The following is a 17,571-nucleotide window of genomic DNA, read 5'->3' as shown; positions in this document are numbered from 1 at the left end:
AACCGGCCTTGAATGGAATCTGTACTATTAACAATATAACTTTCATGGACTAGTTTTTATGTGCAGGCGCCAAAAACGCGGAAAAGGTAGTTGTTTACTGGCTACTGCAGTTTTACACATTCAGGAAGACCTCGAATTCTTACTTAATTAATGGGTATGCGATCTAAGTGGACGTCTATCCAAAACCTTCGTAATGAATACATACAGTAAGCCATATTCTTTAGTTCAACATGTGTGAACTCTGAAATGAACAGTTTTTATGTTGCATGGAAGCTGCGGTTGTGTGTTCGTTTCTCGCCTAAGACATTTTTTATGTTTGTCCGTTAACCCTTACATTGACAAAGTATCCTATAGGATACAACAGGTTAATAGGCTATATGCTATAATTTTAATAGAATAGAAAAAATTGGTATGAGAATTAAAATTTCACAATAGTATAATATTGTACAACATATAAAATATGGACATTGCGATAGTTGTTTTCTTTACGGTCCGACAAACTAGTGTAAGAAATGAAGCTTTGCCAATTTAAGGGTTAATACCAGAGTTTCTTGATGAGATCCTAAGGACCAATGACGTGTAATAAATAGTAAAGGTCCCCATAAACATTCGGTTTTGCATCATTCCAAAACGCGTCGGTCCCGGTGCATCAATTCCAGACTGACGGTGGAATGGAACGATTCGTATATACACAGTCAATCCAGAACCGTAACGCGTCGTTCCATCGACCTTTTTCTTAGAGTTGTCAGGAAAAATCAAGGATTGTACTACATTCAAGCGGACTATGATAGCAGTGGCGTACACAGAAATTTGTCAAGGGGGGGGGGGTCATTATTAAAATTGTTTACAATTTACATCATTGGTATTTAAAATGTTGTGTATCATTATTATTATATTATTATTATTGATTGATAACTTTGTTTTTAATACATCGGCTTGTGGGTTTGCAAGGTTTACAAGACTCTCACTTTGAGAGAGGAACAGGGGTTAAGGATGTTTGAGAATAAGGTGCTTAGGAAAATATTTGGGGCTAAGAGGGATGAAGTTACAGGAGAATGGAGAAAGTTACACAACACAGAACTGCACGCATTGTATTCTTCACCTGACATAATTAGGAACATTAAATCCAGACGTTTGAGATGGGCAGGGCATGTAGCACGTAGGGGCGAATCCAGAAATGCATATAGAGTGTTAGTTGGGAGGCCGGAGGGAAAAAGACCTTTAGGGAGGCCGAGACGTAGATGGGAAGATAATATTAAAATGGATTTGAGGCAGGTGGAATATGATGATAGAGACTGGATTAATCTTGCTCAGGATAGGGACCAATGGTGGGCTTATGTGAGGGCGGCAATGAACCTCCGGGTTCCTTAAAAGCCAGTAAGTATTATTATTATTATTATTATTATTATTATTATTATTATTATTATTATTATTATTATTATGGAGCATATTTCCTTAACCTCCATGCACTCTACTCATTTCAGCGAGTGGTGACGACCACTAGTATTTACCATGTAGGCCTATAGCAAGTTTCGAAAAGACTGTGTTACTAACTTATGTGAGATCACAGAGGTCTCTGACAGTCAAATCAGAAAACAAAGTAAAAAATGGAATTCGACAGGCCTAAATCTTTGAAGGCCGCAGAATTTACGAGCCTTAAAAGTGAAAACGCCAATATGAATCACGTACGATACTTCATAACTCTCGCAAGATCGACATACTTACGTAGTGTGAAGTCACAATAAAAAGTATGGTATATCTTTTTGGCAGGTTGCACTGTGCGGAAGTGCTCTGGCGCAGTATGACGACGAAACTGGTGGAAGTCCTGTGCCACAAAGAGCTATTATTCCCGGATCTATACCCCTATCGTCCGGAAGACCGCAGTTCCGTCCCCGACCGCAGGGAAGAGTCCTGCAAGGTCCTGGCGGAGCACCCGGAGGACCAGCTGTAAGGCTGCGTCGCCCCGGAGCAACAGCACGAGGCGGCAGACTCCAGCAGCCGCAGTTCGCATCCACGCTGAGCACAGGGGAGCCCCAGATCTCCAGGAGCACCTCTGCTCCTCTGGGGCCCACCCCACCCCTGCCCGCCATCCTGGCCCAGGCCCGTCCCTTATCCCCAGTGAGCACCATCTCTCCTCGACCTATACAAGAAGACCCCATCGAGGACGAACTGCCAGAAGACGACTTGGAGACAGACCCCCAGCCTCTGCCCATCCCCAGTTCGACTCCACTCCCATCCAGTCTGCCTAGCAGACCACAAAACCTGCAGCCGGCAGTGTTCCGTCCCACCAGGCCCGCCTTCAGACCCGAGAGGCCCATAGACGACATTCCGGTGCCCACGCGCCAGCAACTGAGACAGCCAATCGAAGACATTCCCATTCCCACAAGGCAGCAGTATCGCCAACCTGTCGAAGACATCATTCCCGTACGCCAGCAAGTTCGACAACAGGTGATATCTTAATTTTATACTCTCTAATGAACAGATTCCTCACAATTAATAATGCACACATTGTGCAGCATTTTGGTAACTTAGTGTTAACTTCTCTTCCTGAAAAATTCTAAATTCAGAAGAAAACTACCGGTCTGTCACAGACCTGGGATCTGCCACACATTTTGTGTGTTAAGAGGTTAGGTACAGCTTACAGCAGTAAAATTTTGGAAATATTCAACATTTTTTTCCTCCATTATTGTATCTTGTACAACAATGAAAATTAGTATGTGTAAAACACTGTCCTTCTGCTATATATAAAAAAATACGATTAAAAAAATTATTTACGTTTTTTTTTTTTCCTTCAAAATTCAGTTCACTGTGCAGTGATGAAGCGTTTCCCACATAACTAAAAAACTATCCAACATTCTGTGATGAAATTTTTTGTGTGTATTTATGCATGTCATATCTACAATATGATGCAAGATTACTTTTCTACCTTTGATAGATTGTATGATAAAAAGAAAATTAATTTAAAAAAAATGGTCAAATATCAGTATTTTCTTCTAACACAAAATAAAAAAAAATATTATTTATTAAGGAAAGTAGTTGAAAGAGCATGATATTGTAAACATGAGTTTAAGCAATAAAATAAAAGAGAGAGAACATGAAAAAGTTAACAGGTTTATGAGTTATGAGGGAAACACTTCATCACTGCAAAGTAAACTGCCACTATTTTGAATTTTGAAAAAGAAAACTATAAATAATTTTCTTTTAAATCGTAAAAATATTTTTTTCATATAGCAGAAGGACAGTGTTTTACACATACTAATTTTCATTATTGTACAAGGTACAGTAATGGAGGAAAAAAAATTTGAACATTTCCAAAAATTTTACTGCTGTAAGCTGTACATAACCCCTTAAACGCCCCAAATAACATATCTGTGTAGGCCTAAATAAGTCCAAACACAATCGAAGAAACTAAATATGAAAATATATCCCATTATCTCTAAGGTCATGTTATTCCAGACACATTGTTATTACATTAAATGATATGTCAATATCTCAAAATTTACATTGTTGCATTTTGCTAAAATGGTTTTAGAAAAAAAAAAAGCTATATACAAATATTAATCTACAGCCTGAGACACGATTTTCTAGCAGTATTAAAAATAAATACACATGGTTTCATTGTAACAAATACCATGGATAAATATATAATAGGATGCGAAACTGCGGTCAGCACCATCTGGATTTGGGGGTTTGAAATAAGGTGATCAGCGCCCAACGTCGTAGGTGGTGAATATTAGAACTACGTGTTGGGTACATTACCGAGAGTTTTCTATTTATCCGTTCGAGATATTGCTGTACGGGAGAGTCGAAGATGAAGATGGCGGACTGAAACTTGCTAATAAGTGAACATAAAGTGATACGTGTGTGTATAAGCAGTGTATGTTAAACAGTGATGTTTATGGACGTTGTAAAAATAGTGTTGTTGAATGTATTGTAAAGTAATAGTAATATAATAAATTGAACTATCTAAGTAGTTCTTGCAGACTTTTCCATTGTGCTGTACAATAAATACCCAAAGAATACAATCCCAATTATCTAACCTTTTGCTTTATTTTTTGTCTCTGTCTGGTTATATTTTAATTGGGTAGTGTAAAATAGATCGTGTGTTTTATCTTCCTGTTGCCTCCGGTAAGAATTTTCAGTAGAAGATGCTATGAGGAATAAAAATGTAAATGTTTTATTTTAAATTGGGTTAGTTTCGAATATCGATGAGGGTGGGAGGGAATACTTTCTGCACAGTTTAACATTTTCGTCACCAGGTGCGCTGCTAAATGCATGGAGTAATTACTCTTTTCGCTACTTGGTGCGCTGCTAGATGTAATAACGCCCCTCCCAGAAATAGATGGCAGCAAGATCAATTTCTACAACAGCGCCTCTAGTATGTATTACGGGAAACTCATTAAGTTTCGCATCCTCTTATATATTTATCCATGCAAATACACTGACAAGACACAGAAAATTACTGAAAAAGATTGTGTAAGACACATTCCATCAGTCCCTCTCTCTAACGACATCTATAATTAATAAAAATAAAAAGTATAAAAATCCTAAAATATTTTAACCTTTAAGTAGTCGTGCAGGCCGAGTCACATATACATACTGAGTAGAGATGGGTAAAAAATAACACAACAGTTATTTTGGAACTGTTCCGGTCTCGGAACTGTTGCAAAAATGAACAGTAGGTCGGAACCTCCTGTTCCGAAATAACAGTGTTCCGACTCCGAGCTGCTCACTTGCCCAGCTGTTGCGGGCTCGCAGTACCGCGTTGCACAAGGTATGTTCCGACTCCGAGATAACAGTCGGAACGTCGGAGCTTGTTCCGATGAACCAACGACAGCAGCAGTTACACTGTTCTCGTTGTTCTTTATGTTGTACTTGGAACTTCGTTGGATGAAGTTAATATTTGAAACTCTCACGTGGTTGGAGGGGGGCGCATGGAAATTGAAATCCTTGCGGTGGCGCGAACTTTAATATCAACATTTGTAAGACTGGCCAATCATCTGTAATGTTATAGTAAGTATTTAATAATCTGTAATATTCATGCCCGCTTTATGGTTTATTTCACCATTAGTTGACTAATTCTGTTTTATAAACATTCTACAAAGTCATAAAGTACGCATACTATTATTAATTCATTGATCAGCTGATTCTATACAAAGGTTAAAGTCGTAAATGGTAATGAGTGGTTTAGTTACAATGTCTGTATGTCGTTTGTTGAGGTTAAGTCTGACAAGCACAAGTTTTTGTGCTATCTTCTCTGTTATCAAAGAACGACAAAAATGTTGTAGCATTATTTGTTGGAAACTACCCATATAAGTACTGATTTGGAGAGCGATGTTTAATGCGAAGTTTAAATTACACTTTGGTAAAGATGCGATTCCAACATTTTACTAACCCACTGCGGGGTTTCCAGGTTTCAGTACTGCCAATATATATCTTTTTTATTTATGAAATTGTAATATTTATTATTATTATTATTATTATTATTATTATTATAACTGTGCATTAAGAAAAGTAAAAATAAAAATTAATGATTTGTTTTTTTTTTTTTTTTTTTTTTTTTTAGTTGGCTACCATATCTTTATAACTTTATGTACGAAAACAAAGTGTTGTATTCTGTCCTTGTAGTCAACAGCTGTGTAATTACTAACATTAAGCTTTTGAGTTCTGCCGCATGCACAGCAATTTTCCAAAATCGATTCGAATGTGCATTGCAGTGCCATCTATAGATAAGAATGTGTACTATGTCATGCCTATGAGTGCTCCAGTGTGAGCTGCATGGTGTTATTTGTCTATGGTGAAGAGGGAGGGTACTGTACCGTTCGTTTGAACGACTCAACGACTCCGACTCATCACCACTGGTGACTGTTATTTCGGAACTGTTATTTGGAACATAGTATTTTTTCGGAACCGGAACCGTCGGAACTGTTCCGGGAAAAGAACAACTTCGCCCATCACTAATACTGAGTAAGCCTGTACTTCTAAAACTTCCAGTACCTTTCTTAGAATTGGTAAGACAACAATAACTGTAAACTTTTTTGAAATCGGAATTCCTATACTCGAGATTATAACGGTTTAAGTGATGTGGAGTGACGGCAACACTCCCCGCTCCTATTCTAAATAGTGACAATGACTAAGTTGACCATATCTGTGTAACAAATAATAACAATGGATGTTAAGTAATGACTGTGTGCACACAAAAAATCAAGAAAGTGGTCTGGAAAAGAAGATAAAAAGTAAATTATGATTAGGAGTGAATAGATATTCGAATAGACCTATTACATGTGAACCAATATTGAAATATTACCACAGTCTAGTATACGAAGCTGAATACGTAATAAATATGCATCCATAGATAGTTGCTAACCACTAGGATCGCTACTATCGCCTCATTAAAGACAATGCAAAATAGTACCGGCGCAGTCTATTGTTCCTAGTACCCTCACAACTCAAGCTTCGTGACTGTATATACTATAGTCGTCCACAAGCATTTATGGTTGTCAAGGTCACACACTTTCCTTTCTTCTTACTACAAATTTACTCACCCTCCTGCCACCCTAATGGGCTGGGGACCGGTTCTACTGTAAAAATCTGAACTTCCTACACTGCAAAGACAAAACCGAAATTCAGTATCCTGTCTAAGCTTGTGCTGTGCTCTTCTGTGTTATATGTATAGCTGAGAGTTGTCTAAACTTAAGCTGTGTTATTCTGTTTTATATATGTAGACACTTTTTCAAGCATTCAATAACTTGTGGCCGAGTGATTAGTCTCTCTGCCTTGCACCGTGGTAACCCGAGTTCGATCCCCGTCTGGATAGTGAACAAAGTGGGCGCGAGGGTTTTTTTTATCGGAATTCTCCCATTTCCCCTCATCATTGTCATTCCACCAATGTTCCATAATCACCGTCACTCTGCGAGATCCTAAGCCAGGTGTCCAGAACAAATAAAAAGAAGTCTGAAAGTTGTACAACTTGTGCTTAATAAATACTATTATGCTTCGAGTATGCTTCACAGTCTAAATTTGAGTAGCCAGAAAAAAGAGATCATTTTCTATGTTTACAAATATTTTTAATATCTTTCTAGCAGTGAGTCATCCGCTATTTCTTCCATGTACAATAAAACTCAGAGTTATGGGAACAGCTTTTGGTGTTAGTTTAAACATTTTAAGAAATGTATTGACGCGATTGAGTGCCTACAAAATGATCCACGCCCACCTTTCCGTTCTCCTAACCGTCTCATGATTCATTTTCAGTTTCATAGTCTCGTCCAGCATCTAATTTTCCTCTTGATCGTCCCTCCAAACAGTTTACTAGGCCTATTATTAATCTCGTCAATCTTTTTTTTCTTCCCTTCATTTCACCTACACTTGTTTCTTCATTAATTTTTCTCTGATCAAATTATTTCAGTTCTGATTGTCCTTCCAGCTATTTCCCTATTAAAATGTTCTCAGCAATCTGTTATTTCACGCCGTCTCGTCTGCCATTCTACCCAATAGTCCCGGATATTATTTTCCTTCCCATTGCCTTAAATCTTTTTTTATCATCTCTTGTCACTTTCGTCCCAATCATTTAATCACTCCTGATCGTCTTCTCAGTTACTTTCTCCTGATTATCTCGAGTTACTACAACACTATTTCATAAGCCTTCTTTCACAAATGACGACACGCTCACTAGTAAATTATAAACAACCTATAGGCCTTAATGGAACTGAGACGATCAAGAAAGAATTGACGAGGTGAGCACAAGGAGACTGACGAGATTATTTTTTGCAGTGTAACTTGCAAAGGGAAAAGTCCGTGAGGAGGGTGGGTAAGCGGCCGAAACTACGTACGACCTTGAACACTTCAGAAGTCTGTGTTCCACTATAGACTGTGGTATTACCATAACTGTACATTAATTATATTCTGATAGGTACTGAAGGATTTCATATAGTTGTATAAAAAAAGAGCGATATTTCAATTGTTCACTAAAAAACTAGTCCATAAAAACCCATTATATTTGGAGTGTCAGCAATACCCCGCGCAGCTCTTAATGTTAATGTTAATATATATAATTTATTTCAAGAAATAGTCTGCCCAGGCATCCTGGGTTGCCAAAAACACAGAATAACACACATATAAGAATAGTAATGATTACAGTAAGATAGATGAGCCAAATTTAAATGTGAACTAGCTCAACACTTTTGACATAATTTGAATTATATTTATTCTTATTTGTTAAATTTAGTTATAAGTATATGAAAATAAAATAATTATTGATTTGACAACACTGTATTATACAGTATCAGACTTACGTGGTTTTCATTCATTAATGGTCATGTACTTACGAGCTTTTCACAGTTATTTAATAATCTTTACTTTAATAGATTATCAAATTGTAATTTTTAAATCTTGAACATTTTTTTTAATAATATTATTATTATTGAATGTTTTTAATGTTCTTAATGTTCCACTGTAATATTTTACATACAAGGAAAGAGCAGTTATTCACTATTACAGGAAAACTAGAATAAAGGAAAATTAGAATTTTAGGAAAACTAGAATAACATCATTGTACAGAGCACATCTATGTCAGAAAGCATGGGTAGACATAACGGCTCGGTTAGAAAAGCCAACGTACTATGGTAGGAACGATCATAATTTTAAAATCAAATGTAGGAAACAGAAAACGGATGTAGGTAAATTCTCATTTTTAAATAGAACTATAAATGATTGGAATGACCTACCTGCAGCGGTCTTTGAGGGCTGTCCTTCCTTAAGGAGATTCAAGAATAATTTAAAGAGTTGTGTATAAAGTGAAAATTAAAATTAAGGTGACATTCAACATTTAATTTTTAAGGTGACATATATTTATCTAGGCTGACGAGTTTACTTACTTGGTTTGAATTGTAAATTATTTAAAAATAGCGTGTAAGAGGGTCTTAGACTAGAAATGTTTAGTTTAAATGTAGTTCTGTTTATAAGTATGCATAAGAATGCAATTATTTGACTTATTTGAACTGTTGTATCAGTGAAGCGAGGTGAGTCAGTGAAGTTATGGTTTTACAGTGCAGTGAACAGTTCCGTTCAGTGATAATTTATAGCATAAATGAAATGTGTTCTATAGTGTCAGTGAAATGTGCTAAAGTGTCAGTGAAATGCGTCATAGTGCCACTACAGGGAATGAGATGAGAGTAAAGTGAAAGACTATTGAAACTTATGTAGGACCTATACATAATTATGTAGGTTGTGTTGTAAAATGAGGTGTTTTATTTTATGTTTTATTATTATTGTGTGAAATTGTATTGTGTATTCTTATTGTATTGTGTATAAAATTGTATATGTGTTGTAAATTGTATTGTGTATTGTAAATTTTATTGTGTATTGCTTATCATTTTAACTGTGTATTGTTAATATTGTATATACCACTGCCACCGGGTGCTTGCCCACTTGCAGTGTAAATAAATACATACATTATGCATGAGGCAAGTCATCAGCAACTGCTTAAGGGTTAAAGCAATATCTGTTTTCATACTTCTATATGGATATTACACCAGAACAATACAATAAAATAAATTTTAAAATATTAACTATCACTAATGACCAAAGAAAACTAACTAAGAAATTAAAACCTAAAACAAGTACTACGAATTGACTTCGTAATGAAACAATGTATTACACAGTAACAAATTAAAAATAATCACAGGCAAAAAATGGAAAACACTACCTGCATTCCAGGCAAACAAATGGTACAGGAAACAAGACGACCAAGAATACGAAGCAAAACATGAGTTACTGTGAAACAGGAGACTATGTCAGTCTCTCTAACTGATCATGATGGCGATGATTGTTGATGGTATGATGGTGGAGGCAATAACTATGTTGATGACAACAGTGATTTTAGAGTCAAACAGTTCACCCATCAGGAAAGCTACATAATGTGATAAAACACATGTATGGTAGTTTATCAAATAATAACATAATAACTGTAGCAAAATAGTACATTATGCAACGAGCCTATAATAGTAGTAATTAAGACGCGAGTATGTTTATGAAACGAGCGCAAGCGAGTTTCATAATTTTCATACGAGTGTCTTAATTACCATTATAGGCAAGTTTCATACGACTTTTTATGCTCGACCATACTTCTAACTTGAAATTATTCATAAGTATTCATGTTATTCTTATCTGACTGGGGAACGGAACTGACCTTGTGAAATCTCGTAAATTGTGAGATGTGCGTAGACGCGAAAGTGTTGATTTTTTTCCGAGAAACAAATGTCATTGACCTTGATATAATCTAGAGAGTAAAATAAACATTAATCTTGATATAACCTTGAAATTGATATAGACATTGAAAAACGAGATGACAAATTGAATTTATTTGAATATTATTTACAATTAACGCTAATTATTATAGTAACAGAACATAATCTTCTGCGACAGTATTGGATTTCCAGCCTCCGTGACGTTTCGCTAGTTGTCTTTAGATTGCATATCCGAGAATAATCGATACTTGCGCTTTCATATTGCTTTCTCATTGGGGGAAAACCTGAACTTTAATGAATAGGTGTACTTTAATGAGGTCCATTAAAGGGCTGCTACCAGGTGTATAATTACTGCATTTTGGCATGGTCGGGCATAAAGTTATAAGAAGTTGATTTCTATTTTGCAGCCTCGACCGGCAACTATAGAACCCCAGTTCACAAGGCAGCCCCAGCAGAACACAAGACAACAACAAGCTGCCAGACCACCACCCCAGCAGCAATTCAGCAAGGGGCAGAGGGAGAAGAAACCAGTGGCACAAGTAAGCACACATCCACTTTAAATTCAGAAAATTATTCCAACTTTTCAGCTCTCACAAAGCTACAGACCTTGCTTCATAAACAAAGATGTAGGCTGCATGAAACACTTTCTAAAATCTACAATTCATATGACTTTGATACGAAACGCTTTCAGAAGGGTTGGAAACATTCATTATCTAGATTGCTATCTGCGTAACATGTTATTGAAAGGCTTATTTCTTGTAAGACTGCAATTTTTCAGTCTTCCTCTTCATACTCGGTAATGAGTTTTGGAATAATATTCTGGGAAAATTCCACAGATAGTAACAGTATATTCCTATTATAAAAAAGAGTAATTAGAATAATAGTAGGTGCCAAATCTAGGGAATCATGTAAGACTATTTAAAAAAACTACAAATAATGCCCATGGCTTGTCAGTATATCTTTTCATTAATAATCTTCCTCGTATGTAATCGTGAAAACTTTGTAACTAATTCAACAGTTCATAGCATAAATACACGTCAAAAAATTACTTTCATACTCCATCGGCAAGTCTATCGTGCTATCAAAAAGGAGTGCGTTATATGACAGTAAACATTTTTAATAGCCTCCCTATCGATATAAAAATGAAACTCAAAACATAAAATTATTTAGGGCCAAATTAAAGAAGTAATTTCTCACGCCTTCTATTCTATAGGTGAATCCATGACATTCATTAACGCTTCATGAAATTGATACTAAAACTTTGTGTTGTACTAGTAGACTGTATTGTAAATCTCGTCTGTATATATTTCATCTAGACTGTGACTATAAATTAAGATTTTATAATAGTATTAAGTTTTTTGACTTGTTCCATATTCTAGCTGTAAGCATGTATGAATACCATGGAACGTTAATAAATACAATACAATACAATACAATGAGTGTAAGAAGGCTTCGAAATTTACGTCTGGTGACTGGGCTGGAGTTATTTTGGTGTACAATGGAGGATCCACATTCTTGTATTTCATGCTGTATTCTTAGGGTCGTTGTCTTACATGAAAACTGCACACACATGGATATTAGGTTTGTCACATATTGTACAGACACAGAAACAAAATTTGGACCACCTGAATTTTTCGAGCTCCAGTTATAACATATCGTGCATGCTCAGTAAGACTATCACTTCAAATCTGGACATGTTATACACAGTAGCGACTGCTGGTCAAAATAATGAGTGTGCTACAATCTCTATATTTGCCTACTGTATACACTTACAGACGTGGACAAATTATTAGCAAAATTGAAGATTTGTATTGTATATTTTTAGAAAATTTAACTCTCCAATTTGGACTACATTTGATATTTTTGCATATTTACAAATTATTAGCAAAACTGAAGGTTTTTGTTATATATTTTTACAAAATTCGATTTTTCAATTTGGAATACAGTTGACATTTTGGATATTTCCAAATTATTAGCAAAACTGAAGGTTTTTGTTATATATTTTTACAAAATTCGATTTTTCAATTTGGAATACAGTTGACATTTTGGATATTTCCAAATTATTAGCAAAACTGAAGATTTTTATTTTATAGTTTTACGAAATTTGACTCTTCAATTTAGACTGTAGTTGACATTTTGGATATTTCCAAATTATGAACAAAATTGAAGATTTTTATTATAAATTTTTACAAAATTTAACTCTTCAATTTAAACTGCAGTTGACATTTTTGCATATTTCTGTCTACTGTAATGATAGAAATATGCAAAATCGTCTACTGTAGTCTAAATTGAAAAATCAAATTTTGTAAACATAATTATCATAAAAATCGTCAATTTTGTTAATAATTTGTCCACGTCTGTATATGTATTTATCTTAATTTGAGACTCGCCTAGTGACGAAATATGAAATCCATACGACGTTCCTTCCTACTGCAGAATTTGTCAATTACCCTGGTGTTAAACCCTCCATCTTGGACATCATACTCTTTTCTAATGACTGTATTGCAAGAGAAGTGAGGTAATCCTGGGACATAGTGTTCCTTAAAAACGTTTTTATGCGTTTCAAGCAAGAAAAACATCTTTCTGGCTCAGCAGTTGTCATTGGTTTTGTAACCAAAATATTTAACAACTTCGTTACTTCACAGAATGGATCCTGTAAATTGCTGGAGACTGTGTATTGTAACAATTGAACAGCTCCATCTATATTCCGGAAGTCTGGTCTTCTGTATAGAACTCCAAGTTGTGTCTTTAACACTCTTTTGTTCAGTACAGTATAGTTGTTGACAGCAATTACAAGTTCGCGTTCAGGAACATTATGTGAAAAATTGTCAAAAAATTTGCTGTTTAAAAGTTTTGTTGCATCTAGGTAGCTTAAAGACTGGAAACAATAAGTAGTTTCCTGAATTATACAGTCACATACTTCCTTGGCATCAATTTTCTGGGATCCCATTTTCCGTCTCTTGTTGACTGATTCAGGAGGATCCTCAAAAACCAGGTAGACGGCAGCAGCAGTCAGACACTTGAATTACCAAATACATTGTACATAGTTCCGAGTTCTTCCACAAACAAGCATTCTTTCGTTATGCTTTATTTTTGCAATCTCCAAGCTGTGTTGTGCTGAAGCTGACTACAGCTTCACACATGCGCATTAATTGTCTACATTCTCATGTAGAGTTTTGAGTAGCACAACGTACCGCCTGAGGTACCAAAGAGCGAAGACTGAACACTCTATAACGCGTCGTGAACATAACCACGGGAAATTGTCAAATGGCAGATCAAATACTATGGTGGTATTGCAAATACATTATTTGAGCAAAAATTATCATCGTGCTGTAGCACTGTAGCACATAAGGATGGGCTGTCCCTGGTTTTACATAATTCGATTCAGAATTTAGGGAGGAGCATAAATACGTACTAATATACAGAATGTTCCATTTAAACCGGAAATGGTATTCAAATAACACTTGCAAATGTTTATGTATTTTATATCATTTAAACACTTTCCCAAGTGTCATGTAAATGGTAGCATAACTGTAAAATATATTTGGGGTCTACCAGAACCCAGTTACACCCAGTACAGCTATAAATATTAAAAAATATAATATAAACTAAAATATCGAAATTGCGAATTGAAACAGGTTATTTAATGCCTGATCATTTGCTATGTACTACATTTTACAATGTTATGAAATGTCCTTAACTTTTATTTCTGACACTGTAATCTCGTTTTTGCACAGATTGTAAGGCGTTACCGCGAAGACAATGCAGACGGCAGCATTACATGGGGCTACGAAAACGACGATGGCAGCTTCAAAGAGGAAACTATAGGAGTGGACTGCGTTGTCAGAGGAAAGTACGGCTACACTGACCCCGATGGTCTGCGAAGAGAATACACATACAGCAGTGGCATTCCCTGCGATAAGGAAGAAGAGGAGAGGAAAAAGCAGAGTAACGAAGGCTTCGTGGACTACGGGAACAACAAATACGTCCTACCAAATGGTGACTCCATTGATCTGGACTCCGTTATCAAGAACAAAGCAAGAAAACCTGTAGCTCACTACAGAAACTAATTAAAACAATTCCAACTGGACAAATAACTTACAATTGTGATGTGAACATGAGAAAATGTGAAGTGAAGTGAAAGGAAAACAAATACTGAGGTGCACAGATGAAGTACAGTACTAAGCAAATACAGTGAAGAGTGAAGAAGCAATTTTATGATTTGTTGTAATAAATTAATTTCAGTAGCGACATATTTTCATTATACTGGCATGTCCATATAATGATCTCAAACAATTTTAAACAAACTTATAGATAATTCATTACAATATGCTTGCAAACAAATTTTTTGAGACTCTGAAAAAGCTATCTGATTACTTTTTTTTTTTTTTTTTTTACTGTATTTTCAAAATAAGTGCTCAGCACGATGTATGTCCTCACAATTCACATGTAATGCAGTTAATGCTACAATAAAACACTTATATTTGTATAAAAATTATACATTCAATTATTTCATTATGCAGTATTTTCCCCAATAGTCGCAAACAGTGGCCTATTCAGATTTCTTCCCGAGGGGAGGGGGAAGAAAATCATCCCCCCAAATAAATAAATACTAGTGGCTTGCTGCGAACTAAGTTCATTAGACGTTCAAATAAAAATTTTTCAGATTTATTTTCAATGAAGAATACCAGCCATTCTGAAAGTTATTTGCTTCCATAATAATGAAAGATACTCTCTTTCGAGCCAATACTGAAGAGAACCACGCATATAAATATCTACACCACACCACCATTAAATATATTATGAAAAAGATAATTTTACCTTAATGGTACTCATTTCATATTGGAGTTAAATGGCAAGTTGTAGCTGATTTAAGTGAACACCATATTTTAACGTTTTGGTGGCTACTTCATTCACACACAACCCCCAGAATGTCTGGAGGACCGCACCTGCTGTTGGTCGAAGGGTCCAATTGGGCCTAGCTGGGAGATCTTGTTAATCACCAACTTTCCCTCCTTAAGCCACTGGAGGACTTCTCACTTTATAGATCTCTTGGGTATGGAACAACAAGTTTTGATGGTGAAATCATTGCAATAAGTGAAAGTCTCAGGAATCTTCTATGCCACATCAATAAATATAGGAATGCAGTTATATTGTCAGACTCCAGAGCAGCTATTCTATCAATCGTCTCAAACAGCAGAAATAACTAAAATGCTCTCTCAATTAATATCACTCAATATAAGAATTGTATTCCAATGGATACCATCCCATTGTGAAATCCTGGGAAACGAGAATGCGGATGCTTTAGCAAAGAAGGGCAGCACTGCTACTTACAGACCTGTTACTAAATCTACATATTACTCTGTGAAGAGATTTATTAAATCTACGTACTTAGACTTCAACAAACAAAATTTAATAACACAATCCCAAGGGAAAAAATGGAACTCTCTGCATCAAAACCCACAGTTAATTCCCGATTTACCACGAAAATCGTCTGTAGCTGCATTTAGATTGGCAACAGGCCATGATTGTTTGGCCAAACACCTGCATAGAATTGGAATATATCAGTCCCCTAACTGCCCATTGTGCAACTCAAACCAAGAAATGGATTCGGAACACCTCAAAATCTGTCCTTCAGTGGCTGGCCATGATAATATCTTTGAAAAATATTGGAGTGCAAGAGGTCAAATGACTTTATTATCAAACGCCTGGCATTAGAAAACAACAACAACATTTATGAAAAAGACCCAATCCCACTTGATTAATAATTATAAAAATATTTGGTTTTTAATAATATTATTATCTTACGTTTCATAGCTTTCAGTAACATACACTATATATATACTATACAGCTGCCACTCAGTAAAATATAGAAATCAAAATCTAATTTAAGTTATTCTCTACATCTACTTATATAACCCCAAAACGTTTCACTTTCATATCATCAATATAGCATTAACATGTATAATTAATGGAAAATAGTCACATCATGGCATTAACTACAATAATATTTCATTTCTAATGGTAATAATGTCATCAAACCACCTCAAGTTTTGTAATTTTTAATGTCCAATACACAGCTGTACCCAGAAAATTATACACCACAGAATCGAACCTGTAAATTATTTTTAGTAAGTTAAGTTTTTAATAACCAATTTAATTTGAGCTCTAAATATGTCAGCATTCTTGCAGATCATGGCCTTCGTGTAATATTGTTTACTATAGTATGTGTTTTGTTTTATTCTGAAATGCAACATGGCCGACTTGATGCTTGCTTCACTTCTCCTCTACAAAAAAGTGAAGGGTATATCAAGTTGGCCGTGAATGCTATTAGCTAGTTCTCAAAACTGACGACAGATGGATTTTGGAAAATAGGAAAATTATGTTGAAAAATTGACATTTCACTGAAAACTACTATTTTTCCGAAAAACTTTGAGTTCCAAGCTTCAAAATGAGGGGTCATTTATTAAAATCCGTCCAGCCATTTTCCCGTAATTTCCATTACCAGTTCAAATTACACACACACACAAAAAAAAAAAAAACCCCACATGTGCGCAAAGAAGACTACAAATCTCTTTAACCGCACTGTGGAGAATTTTGTTCAAATTGATGAAAAATTTTTCTGAAAAACAGTGCAAGGCAAACAGTGTAAGAGATAGATAAGGTTTGGCCAAAATTTTATTCTATGACTTTTCAACATTCTATATGAGAAATGACTAGGAAGAGGATAGAGTATTTTATTGAAAAGGAGTCTGGGAAGTGAGGGAGAAATGGCCAGTGGCATAGCCAGCGGGTGGGCCAGGTGGGCCCAGGCTCACCCAAAAAAATATGCGAATTTTTGCGTTTTTTATGGAAAATACTCAACATTAAAACTAAACCATAGATGCAGAGCAATAGTTAAGGCTCATTCACAATGAAAATTAAACATAACGTAAGCGTTAACTTAAGAATATAAACATTACGGTAAAATCAAGAAGTCATACCATCATTCACGATGGGAACATAAACATAACAGCAAACATCCTTGGTAACCATGGAAACATAACAACGACGCCATTTCCTCATATTCTATCGTATACTTCAGCTCTCCACGATTGTGTTCTGTTTGCAAATCATGTAAGCATAAGCATGAAAGTTTGGAGTTTGCAAACTGTCATGTTAACGTCTTACAGTAATGTTTATGTCAGTGTTTATGTGAATCATTGGGAATGATCCCATTTGGTAGCCTGGGCGCAAACTTCTGTGTTTATGTTACGGTTATGTTTAATTTTCATTGTGAATGGGCCTTTACAGTCGATAGCATTAAGGTAAGAAGTAAAAAATGGGT

The 17,571-nt window shown here is 35.6% G+C and overlaps 1 protein-coding gene across 1 annotated transcript in view; it reads left to right on the top strand.

The window, feature by feature from the left end:
- Positions 1–14,742, top strand: part of LOC138708806 (translation initiation factor IF-2) — a 55,419-nt gene extending 40,677 nt beyond the window's left edge. The window contains exons 2-4 of the mRNA XM_069838996.1: positions 1,771–2,448; positions 10,652–10,783; positions 13,982–14,742. Coding sequence (XP_069695097.1) covers positions 1,771–2,448; positions 10,652–10,783; positions 13,982–14,314 — 1,143 coding nt within the window. The 3' untranslated portion in view covers positions 14,315–14,742. The remainder of the gene's footprint in view (positions 1–1,770; positions 2,449–10,651; positions 10,784–13,981) is intronic.
- Positions 14,743–17,571: the final 2,829 nt, after the last annotated feature.

The sequence above is a fragment of the Periplaneta americana genome, chromosome 11 (genome assembly GCF_040183065.1).
Source record: "Periplaneta americana isolate PAMFEO1 chromosome 11, P.americana_PAMFEO1_priV1, whole genome shotgun sequence".
NCBI classification, from domain to species: Eukaryota; Metazoa; Arthropoda; class Insecta; order Blattodea; family Blattidae; genus Periplaneta; species Periplaneta americana.
Note: the sequence above shows the minus strand (reverse complement) of the source record. Positions and strands in the feature narration are given on the sequence as shown.